At 43.0% G+C, this 14,679-nt stretch overlaps 1 protein-coding gene across 2 annotated transcripts; it reads right to left on the bottom strand.

The window, feature by feature from the left end:
• Nucleotides 1-6,858: 6,858 nt before the first annotated feature.
• Nucleotides 6,859-13,343, bottom strand: exd1 (exonuclease 3'-5' domain containing 1). 2 transcript variants are annotated; one of them, XM_041855174.2, is made up of 11 exons: nt 13,023-13,343; nt 10,105-10,173; nt 9,945-9,975; nt 9,682-9,761; nt 9,480-9,547; nt 9,177-9,263; nt 8,953-9,057; nt 8,809-8,859; nt 8,500-8,643; nt 8,140-8,331; nt 6,859-7,882 (listed from the first exon to the last, which is right to left on the bottom strand). In XM_041855174.2, exons 1-11 carry the CDS (start codon nt 13,150-13,152, stop codon nt 7,190-7,192), a joined length of 1,650 nt encoding a protein of 549 aa, XP_041711108.1. In that variant the 5' UTR covers nt 13,153-13,343; the 3' UTR covers nt 6,859-7,189. The 2 variants fall into 2 exon arrangements, with proteins under 2 accessions (XP_041711108.1, XP_041711107.1); XM_041855173.2 differs by having other exon boundaries at nt 8,779-8,859; nt 13,023-13,342.
• Between the last annotated feature and the right edge of the window lie 1,336 nt (nt 13,344-14,679).

Here is a 14,679-nt window from a genome sequence, read left to right as displayed (position 1 = left end):
TTTTCCACTGAAACATTATAACATATTAGGCTACTCTGTACAAATCCTAAAATCCCTTCTTTAGTTTCTCTCTAATGAAACAGTATGTACAGAGGTGGTAATGCTGGTGTTAAAACAGATGGCATTCCTTTCTGTACCACATTTGATTTCAAATTTAGAGCTTTCGTTAAGAATTCCTGACAAAAGAGAGCACCTAAAATGTATTTGAATGAAATGTAATTGAATTGAATCATAAGGACATGTATGTTCATTAAGTTCAGCTGTATGTGGTGTGACTGACAGATCATAACTGATTGTCATGTCTTGGCACCAGACTGTCCAGGAACAAATTCATGCGGTGTGAAGAATACTGTATGGTGACTTTTTTAATTACTGCTGAATGTCAGCTAGGCTTAAAGTGGCGTTTACAATGTCCCACATGAGATCAATCAAATTTGCCCTTTTAATTGCCAAACTTAATCCACCACTAATCCAATAATATTCTCTCAACAAGTAGAGATAGAATGGTGAGTAGGTTTGGAGACAAAGCCTGATGGAGGGACTGGAGGAGTTTTAGTTTGGTGTGCCTGGCATTGGCACCTCCTAGATAGCCTGCAGGTTGGCCCTGGCAACATGGCATCATCCTGCCAGGCAGGCTGTCAGTGTGCCAGGACCAGAGCACAGCTGCCAGGCCAAACCAGCAGGCACTAATTCAGCCAGCCACAGGGAGCCCTCTTCCACCCCCAATCCTTCCCTGTGGCTATAATCAACCCTCCCACACAATCTCCCACCTTTTTGTATCAAAAACATTTGTAACAGATGATGGTGCCAATATCCAGATGACTAATTACCAGAAATTCTGGTGAATAAACAAATTTTCTTCTGTTGACCAGCACCGCCCTCTTCTCAAAGCCGCAAAGCCTATGAGGCTCCCAGAGCTAGCAAGGGAAGAAACCTCACATAGAAATGTGCCTTTGCATCTTCATTGATGTTGAGAAGAATTCTGCACGAGCACATTCTATTGTGTGCTGTCAGTGTGTGCTGTACAATTGGAGATACAGTAGATCTCTTATCTGTGGAACATCAAGTGGAGGTTCCATTCATTTTCATGGATCTCTTTGACACATGTCCATGTTCATATTTGTGAATAATTAATGTCCTATTCGTTTTGTCATCCCCCTGGTTTAGAACGAGGCTTTGAACCAAAGGGACTGCAATGAGGCCAGTAAGTCAGCGGTTGGTAAACTCATGTCCAAAATGCATCGGGAGCATTCAGCTGGCATTCTGATTGTTCTAGATCTTCTCTGTTGACGTCCCACTGTGTCCCTGGCCTCTACCCTGGGCTCAGGTTGGGATGGGAAGGCTACCACTTGTCCTCCAGTGCTGGGCGTAGAGTTTCCTGGTGCCATGCCATGGGGTCCATCATCAAGGCCAAATGAAACCCCACGCTCCAGCCCTCCATAGCAGACAGACTGACAGACATGGGTGGTTCCTCTCTGGTCCTCTCATGCCCCCTAAGGCAAGAGCCACCTCTCCCCATGTACATACAGGTAACTGCCAAAATAAAGGAAACACCAACATAAAGTGTCTTAATACCGCGTTGGGCCACCACGAGCCACCAGAACAGCTTCAGTGCGTCTTGGTATAGATTCTACAAGTGTCTGGAACTCTATTGGAGGGATGCGAGCGACACCATTCTTCTACGAGAAGCTATATGGAATTATTTTAAGAAGGTCATACTAAGGATGCATATAGCTATTTGATTTAGAATTTTAAGACCCCTTGAAGTATAAAAAAAATATATAAAAACATTATTTGATGAAAAAAATTTTGGGGTCTTACTGCTATTAGCCCATACAAACGCATTGAATAACAGATTCACTACATGGAACAACAGATAGTCCAAAAAACAAATCAAAAGGAAGTTTATTCTGAATTGTTTTTTTGACATGTATTTAAGCCCATATATTTGGCATTAAACAGTCTCCATATATATATCCATTAATTTATTTCAAAACAACTAACATGTAAATGTTCGTGAGAGTCTCACCTTTGCACAGAGGGGTCATATTAGTGTGTAGCCCAAACGGTTTGGACGCTACAGACAGAAGTTGGCAGATCGGCTGTACCAACTTCAGATGAGTCTCCTGACACTTGTGGAGGTCGTAGAGCAAAACGGAGAACACCATCATGTTTGTAGGCCAAACCGTTCAGACGCTACAGACGATTTTGTGAGAAGACAATTTTCGTGATGTCTCATGGTCTGACAAACACCAGTCTAGATCTGTGACTTTTCACCGCAGATGCGGAAGTGCGACATAAGTGGATGCTGTGAATTGAGACACATTCAATGCAAAAAAACAGATATCTCCAGCTTAAACGGACAGATTCTTATTGGGATTTTTTGTATTATGCTAATTGTTTTCCGTGGGGGGCGCAGACATCAACCTTAGGGGGTTAAAGGCCTGGGAGCGAATGTGCCCTCAAACAGTCCATTTGATGGCAGGTACAGATTGGCACAGGGGTATTTGAGTGCTATTCCACAGGCCTGCCCTCTCCCCGGCTACACACGCCTCATCTGCTCACTCAATCTGTTCCCACTGTCGCTGATTCAGTCTGCTCTGGCTGAAGGTCACAATATGGCGGTGGGCTTCTGGTGGAGAGAGAGTCCGCCAAAGGCCCCAGACAGCCTAGTCTCCAGCCTGCTGCCTCCCTGTGTACACAGGAGAGGAGAGGGAGAGAGCACTGCAGAGAAACGTGCAGATATTAACATTCAAGGCCCTAGGCATGATGTACAATCAGCATTTAGTATAGGGCCTTTAAACTCAAAGACCCTTACGTCTGAGGGCTGGTCATTAGGTTTGGTCACAGCTCTCCTCATGTCCTGGTGGAGCCTGACTAGTGACCACAGGGATACCACAGCATACCTTCAGTAGAGCATACTGAAATATTAATGCTGTGTTTTGTTTTCATTTTTGCCCTACCTGAGTGGCCATCTGGGAAGCTTGGCTGTTCTCACATTAACTATTCATTCCCGTGTTGGATATGACCAGTGCTGCACAATGGGAGCTAATCGTGTTACTCTAGAGAGAAAAAGGGAGCGACAGAGAGGGACTATATATGTAGGATGAATGAAAGGGATCTTATGATAACAGAGTAGTGTATTATACAAGCAGATGGAAGGTGTGAAATACTGTAGAATGTAGAAGCTGATGATTGATGATGTGTTTGTCCCTGTGGACAAGGATAATAAAGTACAGATGATTAGTTCTATTGTTTTCACATTTGAGCACGGTCCAGAAGTGCCAGCTAATGCTCATCCCTGCCTACCTGCCTCAGTGCTCAGGTAAGACTGACTAATCAAAACCCAACACTACACCTCTGACTGACTCTGCCACTCAGGCAAAACCACAGACACCCAGGGGGGAGATGATGGGTGCCAACAGCAAAGCTCTCACTGACACCTTATTCCAGTCATCACACCTAACGGCTGAGAAGTGTTTACTTGGGGAACCACAACCACCCAGGCCTGATGATCAAGACCTGTCATGGGGGGACAGATTTGAAGAGTGCACACACACACACACACAGGGGGAGAGATGATCAAGTCAATGACCCGAACACCGCTCTCAGCTCCTCTCTCCTTTCTGCTCAATCTGCTGAATGACCGGCAAGCTGTGGGCAAGATAAGCGCTTGCCCAGGCGAGTGCTCAACTCAAGTGTGAATATTAATGATGGTTTTGGCCAAGATGTGCTGATTGGAGCAAACTAACAAACTGAATGATAGTTGGGACAACAGAAAAGGAGAAGGTGGGACAATTTATCCCCCCTCTATGATTAATAATTAATGAAGTCCTATGAATTATGAACCAATCTGTAACCTAACACTAGTCAAGAGGGATGGTGGTTGCCTAGGAACATTGACAATACTACACCTACTATTGTTGCTGGTAATGAGACCCCCCCAGGATAGTGGTAACATAGTAGAAAGTAAATAAAGTGGGTTATAACAGTTGTTTTGGGTCCTGTCACAAAAGGGATACAAGCCCCGGCAATTAATAATGCAGTTGTGTATGTTGTGTCACGATGCCTCTGTGAGCAAAGGCATTCCTCCAATGAACCTGCCTGAGCACAAATAGTGAATGTGTGTAGTGGATGTGTCCTTTATACCAATAATATTCCCACAACAAGTAGAGATAGAATGGTCAGATGGTGGAGCATGTAATCAATTCACATGTAATTAAGATGAGCTGTTTTGAAGGTTGTGTATTGAGTTTATAGTATGGATAAGGCATACAGTAACTGAATGGAGTTTATATTAATTGTATTGTTGTTTATTTAACTGTGGAAGGAATTGTTTGTTTCTGACCCACATGTAGACACCATGAGCAAACAGTAGACCTCCACGTTCCTCCGGAGAAGAGCCACAACATGGAAACAACAGTTTCTAGTAACCAATGAACACAGCTGGTATTTCTAAAGTTTGTGTTTGTCTATGTCCTACCTTTCCGACCTGACACTAAAAATAACCATACACATCCTGCTGCGATGTTCAAGGTGTAGTCATCTCCCCTCAGAAGGACAGAGACTGTCCTTCTAGTAGGAAGCCATGACTACCGTGTGACTAGTGCTCTGTTCCTTCCTCTTAGGCCTGAGAAACAGGAAGTGGAGCTCATAATGCATTATTGTGACGGACAGGAAATGCAGTGTCCTCTAAAATAAGGGTCCCTCTCTACCCGTCAATGACCGGTCCCTGCTGTGTACAGCCCTGTGGTAGACCTCTCTCCTCCTGCACCCCTTTCTGTTTTCAGGTCAGCAAAACACAAAGACTGGGGAGAGCATGACCTTTACTGTAACAATATAGCCTACAGAACAACTAGAACCAGTGTTTAGCCAGACCCTGCAAATCTACATCCCCATCATCATGTATTATAGAAAATGATGGATAAACAATGGGAATGTTGAGTGTTTTATGACCAAAGGCAATGACAGACTGGTCCTGTGCAGTTTCAGGAACCGGAAAAGTATGGCACACAATGGACTGGGCCATGTGTTTTCTGCCAACCATATATGGTACACTTCATATGTACTGACTGACACAGCCCAACCGTAAAGAGAGCCTTGTGAAACCCTTAGAGCACCCTGCTGCATTTACAGCCACTGGTCAGTGTTTCAATACTAAATTGATTGGAATTCTATTTTCAGTCTCATTACTGGAAACAAGATAAATGTTTCATGTTGAAATCTAAAAGAAGATCTAAAGGCCTAGGAGGCTAGGAGGTGAAGCATAGAAGAATCCAGGATCTCACCATATGTCTGCTGCAGAGGGACAAGAGAGAGCCATGAAAAAACTAGTTTTGATCAGTCATGGAATTTGCTAAAAAAAACTAATTGGCTCCCTATTTAAAAAGAAAATGGAGAACAAGGCATGAAGGACAAATACTGGTGTTTTGGTGCAGGGACAGCCAAGTAGCGCAAATATATTGCGATATTGTCAAAACTATATGATATATCGTCAAAAATAATATCCTGATATGTAACTGTATCAATGGCATATAGAAGCAAACCGGATGGACATCATGAAAATGATCGGAGAGGTTGAGAGTAGAAGTAGTTCAGGAGCAAAAAAATAAAAAATAAAAAAATAATATATATATATATATAATAGAATTATTGTAAAATTAACTCTGTCCATAAGGTGTAGATAGTAAGTATAGACCGGAAGTAGAGGCCTGGGCATTGTTGTTCACTAATTTACTCCAAGTAGGGAAAGGATGGTGGGGTTGAAAAGTAATAAAGGGGAGTATATATATAAAAATATATATATATATATAAAAAATACTATCCATCCAGTCCCTAGCAGAAGCTGAGGAGGAGCCAGTTGCTAAGAGAGATGGGTCTTTGTGCTCGGCTCCCTCCTAGTTAATTAAAAGACTACTTTATCTGTTTCATGCTTTCAATGAGGGTCCCTGGCATGAGCCCAAGCTGCTATATGTAGATAACCATGGCAATAAGATGTGATTAATGTGGGCCCCATTTGTGCCGCGTGCCCTCCTGTGGTTTGAACGCATTGTTTTTCTCTTAATATCCTGTTTTGATCCCAAACTGCACCTCTGAAAATTAATTCAAAGTGTCTCTTTGTGGAACACGTGTGTAATATCCGCATTGCAGGATCCTAATTCAGGAAGCCGATAGATTGATTAGACAAGGCTTTGTTTTCCCGTGTAAAACATGGCAGGTGTTGGGTACTTATGATCGTCAGCGTCTGAACTTCTTGAGTGATTAGTGCTGCAGACAGGCAATATCAATTTAATAATGTCAACATCCTGCATTCATTCTGTGCCAGCTCTAATGCTTTTCCAGTCATCTGTAATCAAAGGAACCTTCCAGAAACAATGTTTTTCTTTCATTAACAGCATATCCATCAATTAACAGCAACCAAGAAGCCAAGTTTAGTAAATTAATCATCCTAAGCTAAACGCATTTAGCTATATTGGGTACTTTATTCTGTAGTAGCGTATGTTCTACACAACTGCCTATTGGACTTTGAGAAGAAAAAAATGTGAAATTAATTAATCATAAAATGTTTTTCATGTCCAGAATATTTGGACTTCATGTGCTTCATTTGGCTGAATTATAATTCTGCTGGTGCTGCATAGATCATCGTCCAGGTGTGGGCTGGTATGGATTCATACACTATGTTCTGTATTGTTATCAAAGGAATGAGTTGGACAATATCAGGCTGTAGCCTGGCAGAATATTCCCTGTACGCCGAGGACCTCATTACCAAGTGAAATGACTGCACTTAACACAGATTCAGAATGTACCATTACTCACGCAAATCAGGCCAGAAAGAGAAAAAGACAGAATCACAATAAGCAGAGTATTGAACTGGTGTTAATTTAACTTTGTAAAGGAACAAGTGCTGAACAGCAATTTAAGTAAACTTAAAAATAGAAGCTTAAATAAACAAATGTACAACAGGTTAACCAGATACCATGACACACAATTTTCGAAATATCTCTCATCCAATTATAATTTGATACTGTACTATTTTAATTTGAAATAGAAAAGCATTTAACGAAAAAGACCCCCCCCCCCCAAACATTGGTGCAATTTATATTGCAAACAAAATTGACAATTTACCGCCATCTAGTGGTCTTTGTAGAATAAAAATTTACAAAAGTAATTTTGAACCAACCCTTCACAATCACAGGTGGCTCTTTCTAAATGAACTGAATGAGAGACTGAGAGGAGAGGTGAGACCTTGGGGTTTCTGGATGAAGAGGCCTCTCCCTGCACCAGGGATGTTTTCAAATGGCTGTACTGGGCTGGGTCTTGGGCCTGGGGGGACAGGCACCTCTACCCTCCCCACTGGGGCCTGGGTCTTCAGGGCTCCGGGGCTCTCCTTGGGGACCTGGGCTGCTGGTATCGGGAGAGCCAGGCCTCTTCCCAGGGAGGGGAACACAGGGAGGGCGGGTGGCGTTGGGTCTTTCAACAGGGACCTCCCTCTGCCTGCCATTGTGTCCATCACTATCTCCAAGAGTCCTGGTGCTCCTGATGGAGCCACTGGCCTGAGGACTCCAGCCTCTTGGGTCAGGGCACTGGTCATAGCATGGAGGTCAGAGGCCCACAGGGTATTGCTGGTACGGGGTGTCTCTGCTGGGCCCTGCCCTGGTACTGGTGCTAGGACTACAGGCTCCACTGCTGTGGGGACAGGGGGGTCTGGTTGTCTTTGGGTGGCTGTGTTCTGGCCATTCTGTGAAGGGGGAAGGGGTCTGGGGTTGGAGCGCTCCAGCAGGCCCTGCTCAGTGATAGGGTAACGGTCGATGGCCCACTTCTGGCGCACCTGACGCATGTGCTCCAACGCCCGCAGCTCCCTGGGCAGCTCCAGAACACTGCTCTGTAGACAGACACACACACACACAGCTGCCCATGAGCTTCTATATCATCTCAACACAACACACTGGGACATTTATATCTCAGATAATTACTGCCATGGAGATCTATTCAGTTTTATGTCACTAAATATTCTCTCAACATTGCCATTTGTCAAATGTACAGTAATGAGTAAGTGACTCTGGACATTTGAGGATGTAAGTACTTTGTTTATCTGGGTGGTTGTGTGTTGGGTCATGTTTGTGAAGCTCAGTGGCTCACCGAGCCGACGTTCTGCATGTGGACAGGTTCCTCCCGGCTACCGCTGAGGTAGGAGTCCACCAGGCCTGTGTAGTCAGCCATGAGGGCATCCAGCAGCACCAGTCTCAGAGGCTGCAGGTGGATCACCGACAGGGCCATGACCTTCAGCAGGGACAAAGGGCAGGGACGCACGTACCACACCGCTTTGTCCTCCTACAGGTATAGTAAAGATACACAGATACAGGTTTAGTACAGACACACCTTCAACACATACAAGTCTTCCAACAGCGCTCTGTCCCACTGAGACACAGACACACACAGATACACACAAACATCACATTCATACTGTTGTGCTATGTTCCCTCCTTTAGGGTTCTGTACCTTGGTGAGCAGAGACTTGATGTTGAGAGAGGAGAGTTGTGACGAGGACATCTTCAGATGTAGGCTCACCACCTCCTGTAGGGTACTGACCCTGTCTGGCAGGAAGCCACCGGTCTCTGTGTAGAAGCACAGGATATCTGCCACCTATGGAGAAATAACATGAATATGTTGCAGTGATAAGGCAGGCAGGACAACACTTGGTATGAAGCCTACAGGTCAGTAAGAATTCATTCATAGAACGACAACAAAGTTTAGTCTGCACACTCTACAGTACGGAACCTGTGTGTCAAAGATGTTGGTGAGATTTACTCCAAACTGAGCCATCAGAGATCCAGCGAGGCTCCGGCAGTCATGAGTGACCTGAACAACATACATATACAGACAGAGGTGAAATTGCATGAGGTAGAAGTGAAATGGGATAATATGTCAAACTCTCCTGTCTAAATTACTCACCTTTAATATGTGGCTATTTTCCAGGATCATGGACAGGCCGTTCTTGAAGGCCCGGGCTCCAAGCAACAGGATGTCAAAGAGGTACACCGTGTTCTTAGTGGCAATCTACAAAGAAGATAGGACATAGTTCAGTAGTTCAAATTTCCAAAGATGAAAAGTAATAGATTGTGTTAAATAGAAAATGCATATCTAAAAGCCTAGGTAGGATCTGTCTCTTTTCTCACCTGTAGCCAACAGAGTCTCTCGTGCTGAAACGTCCCGACCCCGTCAGCTCCTATCCCAATCACCTGCTGCTTCCGGATGAGCATCACCTATTGTGGAGAGGTCATGACCAAGCAAGGTACTAGAGTTCATTCCATACGCCCACAGGACACAACACAGGGCACACACCTCCTTAGGCTCACACTACAGATTCATTTTCCTCAGAAATGTTATCCACATCTGTATGCCAATAGGCTATGTAATGTGAAGCTTACACACAGGGGCAAAGTGATATGAAACAGTGATTGTGAGGGTTAGGTACTTACAGCAGGACCAAACTTCTCATGGAACTCATCAATGACCACAAAGTTGACATGGCTCTCGTCATCTTCATCTGAGGTTGGGAGACATCTATTTGTAGAGCTACATAGATCATTTAAGCTACCTAACGAAAAGCTAATGATGCAAATCTATGGCTTCTATTAACTAAAATTGTACAATATAGTATTTAAACTGAGGTCAACTCACTCAGTATGAGACTCTTCCTGTAAGGCTGGAACTCTGCCACAGTCAGGTGACCTTCAGGTCTGTGGTCACTGGAGTTCTCTCTGAGCCAAAGAGCAGTGTGTCAGTTTTTTTGTATTATTGCATGCAATACTAATGAGACATTAATTCATCCGTGAGCAAAGTCAACTATTGCAAAATATGATAGATGCATACAAAGAATGATTCCATGGTTAGATGATCTTTCACCCATTCACTAATTGTAATTATGTCAATATCGGACATACCGGTCAGTCTTTGTTACATTTGGAAATTCCACTGAAAGATAGAAGGGTAGCTAATAGTTATACATAGCAGATGACCAGATATTATTATATTCAACTTGTAAAGCTAGCTAGTGATAATGACAGAAATAAAGTGCATGTTTCCATGATTCAGGCCGCCTACCATTCAGAATTTCATGTCCAAAGAATAGTTTCACTCCAGGGAATTTCCTTCCATTCTTGACATCCACAACTGAAAAAGATTAAACTCATACATTGCAGATTACTAACTTTAATGCAACAGTCAAATCCTAGCTAGCTATATGGAATAAATACACACTGGCAGCACAGGGACGGTTTCCCGATAGCGATGGAATTTAGGATTACGAGGGTTTACAATGCATCATTCCTACAACGGCCAAAGATGTAACATGCGTTTCCCAAAACACCACAGAGAGAATGGTCGCTAAGTGCATTGTTGGAGCATGAGTCGATACTGAGAGGATCAAAAGAAAGGGATTGCTGCTCTCGGATCAGCTTTCTCCATTCAAATCTTTCCTTAAAATTACAATTATTTCACAATACTGATGATGGATCAGCTCCTATAGAGATTTGACCACCTATGGCTGCAAATATTGCAGCACCTTATGCTAATGCAATAAAAATGCTCTAAATCACTGATTTGGCACATCATTGCACACATATCAGGCTACACATCATTAACTATATTGAGACAAATTACAGACAAGTAGCAAAATAAAACTTGATTGAAAATTAGCTTTATTGAAATAAGCCTATAGCCTACTGTTTATATTTGAATACAGTCATCTCGGTTTTCATTTGAATCATATTTTTTATACGTCTCTTGTTTGTGTCAATTGCAAAGACATTGGAAACTTTGTAGTAAACTTTGTTCTGAAGTTATTGGCAGTCACAGAGAGACGGCTAACCAATGTGATTCTATGTTTAGCGGAGATGTGTATAAAGCATCTGACAACTCCCTTAGCTGTTCTACAAGTGGTCTGAGGCAGGCATTAGATTACGAGCGTTTTCAAGTGCAACATTAACAACAATGGTTTTGGGAAACAACTCAGAGATTTAATGATGCTATGAAGGTTCTAACAATTCATTTAGCCTTGGTGTTCTGTGTGATCTTAAGTATGCTCCCTCTAATTTTCCATCCCTCTCTCCCCTCCCGGAGAATCTGAGCCCTAGGACCATGCCTCAGGACTACCTGGCCTGATAACTCCTGGCTGTCCCCGTTCCACCTGATCGTGCTGCTGATCCAGTTTCTGCTGTTCTGCCTGCGGCTATGGAACCCTGACCTGTTCACCAGACGTGCTACCTTGTCCCGGACCTAATGTTTCGACCCTCTCTCTTCCTCTACCGCACCTGCTGTCTCGACCTCTGAATGCTCGGCTATGAAAAGCCCACTGACATTTACTCCTGAGGTGCTGACCTGGTGCATTCTCTATAACAGCGGTCACCAACTGGTCTCCAAGACATTCCTAGTCGATCACCAAACGTTTACGCGCTGTTGGTGGTAGGTGCACTTGATTCAGCAGCCCTAGCGCCGGGTAGGCAAAGTGTTCCCATTTTATTACATTTAAGTCATTTAGCAGATGCTCTTATCCAGAGCGACTTACAGTTAGTGAGTGCATACATTTTTTTTTTTTTCTCATACTGGCCCCCCCGTGGGAAACGAACCCACAACCCTGGCGTTGCAAGTGCCATGCTATACCAACTGAGCTACACGGGACCTATGTATCTGAAGGTAAAACTCTGCCTACCAGGCAGGCCCAGAGAGCAAATCAAGTGCACATATAGGCCTACCGCTGGCCAATCAGATAGCTCAGATCACCGTGTCTGCACACCTTCCTCGAGCAATAGACTGTAAAAAGAATCCTTGAACGCACAGCAAAGTTGATCATGTGAGATTTCAACACTTTTAAAACCATGACTAGAGAGAGACTCAACAAATACAGCAAAGAGCTGCTGTTTTAATAAGTTCATGTTGTTATTCAACACTGTCAACACTTTGTTCAACAGTTTTATAAGCCATAAAATGCACATTATCCCTACTTCCACTCATGCTATAACCAGCACTGCAGTTGCAATGAATCAGTATAGCAAAGTGTTTCGATAAGCTTGCATTGTTATTAGTTGTGGCTTGTGTATTTTACATCAAGGAATATTTCACTTTCTCTGGTCATAGGAGTAACATGAATTGGTGTATGAGGCAGAAATAATGCAGTGCGACTTAAGTTTCGCCATCAGCTGGAAGACTGTGTCCCCTTTTCTCAGCGGAGGGAGAGAGAGAGGAGGGACTATGAGTCAGGTGAGAGGCAGCCTCACCGCTGCTCCATCCCTCCCCTCAGACTGGCCATCAGATACAGGCAGTCAGTCCAGTAAAAAATAAAATATTATGCTCACTCAGCCATGCCTCACAAGTAATACAACAAATTATATATTACCAGTGTGATCATATACCTAACATTTTGAAATATAATTTAAAAATGGTCTGAAAAGAATTCAGGCATAGCCAATATGCAGTGATAATGTGTTGGACCTATAGCCTACTGCACACACCTAATTTCTACAGAACTGTTTTTAATTGCTTAATGTTGCATAGGCTTAAGTTTTTTAAGTCATGTAAAAAAAAAAAAATCTTAGCAGTGGATCTGTCTTGCATTTTGACTCAGAAAGGCCACCCTTTAGAGCCTGGTTCCTCTAGGTTTCTTCCTAGGTTCATGCCTTTTTAGGGAGTTTTTCCTAGTCACCGTGCTTCTAAATCTTTGTGATTTTAGGCTGGGTTCTGTATAAGCACTTTGTGACATCTGCTGTTGTAAAAATGGCTTTATAAATACATTTGATTGATTGAAGATGCTTTTGGGAAACCGGGTCCAGGTCAGTAACTGGCACATGCGCACAGCTTTCCTGAAAACCTGCCTCTGCTGGCTAACTAACGTTAGCTACCATAGCAAACTAGCTGAACTGATTGTGATCAGATACCGTGCAGATTTTGAGCAAAAATATGAGCATGTGAAACTGAACAATAGTTCAATCAAGATAATGTAAGTCAGTGCATTCATTTTATCTTACCGTCCTCTAAAATCACCGTTTTGTTGGCGTTGATCCGCTGAACAATGCCAAGGAAAGTCGCAGTCTTGAGGGTCAATTTGATGCGCTTTCTCTTGAAGCTATCCATGAATTGAAAGTCGTCCATTGTCATCTTGCTAAACAACACTTGCTATGCTTGTTGTTGCAATGTATCAAGCAAAGTTAAAGCTAATGACAGCGAATCAATCTCTGTTGATAAAAAAAAAAACTTTTACCAACACGTGCCTTGACCAAAGCAGGTGGGAGGAATCAACTACGTGAACATGATTGATTGACCGCCAGGGGGTGGAGCGTGGGAGGTTGGAGGGGTCAGGTTATATAGTCATGTAGAGATAGTTAGCTAAAGAACGCAACATTGTATATGTCCTATACGGCGTCTGCGATAGCCGTTCTAGTTACCACAGCCAGAAAGTCATAAACCCCGCCAATTTTCTACAATTTATCTTCTTAATCTGATTTTAAACCTAACCTTAACCACACTGCTAACCTTATGCCTAACCTTAAATTAAGAACAAAAAGCAAATGTTTGTTTACATTATATAGCCATAATATCACATTAGGATATAGCCAATTTTGACTTTGTGGCTGTGGAAAACAAGTGGAAACCGTGAACACATATGCAGCACAATCTCCATTTTGAAGTAGTCAATTGTCTTCTTCTACTACTTCTATGAGTTGGTAAACAAACTGAAAGGTTGCATACAGCCACCTATAGTGTGTTGTTTGAACAGGTATAAAGCCAAGGTTGGTGATTTACTGCCACTTACAGATATGGAATGTTTTCTCATGAATATAAATCATTGGCTGATCCCTCCTGATGACCTGGATGGAATTATGTGATCCTTCCTTAACCCATAGGAAGTCCCAGCATACTTAAAAATGGTGAAAGACCTCAATGGAGCTGCCCATGCTAAAACAGGCTTTTGGGCCCTAGAGTCCTCTATCTATCACTGTGGTCAGGCATCATCAGCGCGACCTTCTTCTTCTTCTATGGTATAATGGCGTTCCACGAACAAACGTTTAAGGTGCATGCCACCACCTACTGTGTCAGCTCGACCTTGCATGATGCTTGAGAAAAAATACTCCCTTCAATCTTAATTGTTGTCAATAACCACGTTTCCCTCCCTGCGAGTAAAGTCATATCGTATTTTTAAAAAATCACGACTGCTGTGATGGAAACTGGAAGTTTCGGTGTAATTTTATAAATGCCGGCAGCTAATTTGTTCGTTCGACATGGTGGGGTCTTTGTGTAGGTACAATTAATTATGCGGGAAATGTCGGCGGAAACGCCTTTATGCGCAAATATTGATATAATCACCACCATCATATCGAAGTAAATGTGGATTCACGCGATGATATGGTACGTGGTGCTCCCACTACGCCTCAGGAAACCATTCATACAATTTATTGAATCTGTAGTCTAATAAACTGCATGGTTTTCTGAGGCGTAGTGGGAGGGCCACACACCATATCATCGCGTGACTCCAAATGTACTTCGATATGATGGTGATTATATCAATATTTGCGCATAAAGGCCTTTCCACCGACATTTCCCGCATAACTAGTTTAGTTATGATGAACTTAACAGGGTGGTGAAAATGCACGGTGATGAGCTTGATTCGCTTTCCAATAAATATCG

Source organism: Coregonus clupeaformis, chromosome 29 (genome assembly GCF_020615455.1).
Source record: "Coregonus clupeaformis isolate EN_2021a chromosome 29, ASM2061545v1, whole genome shotgun sequence".
NCBI classification, from domain to species: domain Eukaryota; kingdom Metazoa; phylum Chordata; class Actinopteri; order Salmoniformes; family Salmonidae; genus Coregonus; species Coregonus clupeaformis.
The sequence above is the reverse complement of the archived record's forward strand: the minus strand, read 5'-3'. Positions and strand labels throughout refer to the sequence as shown.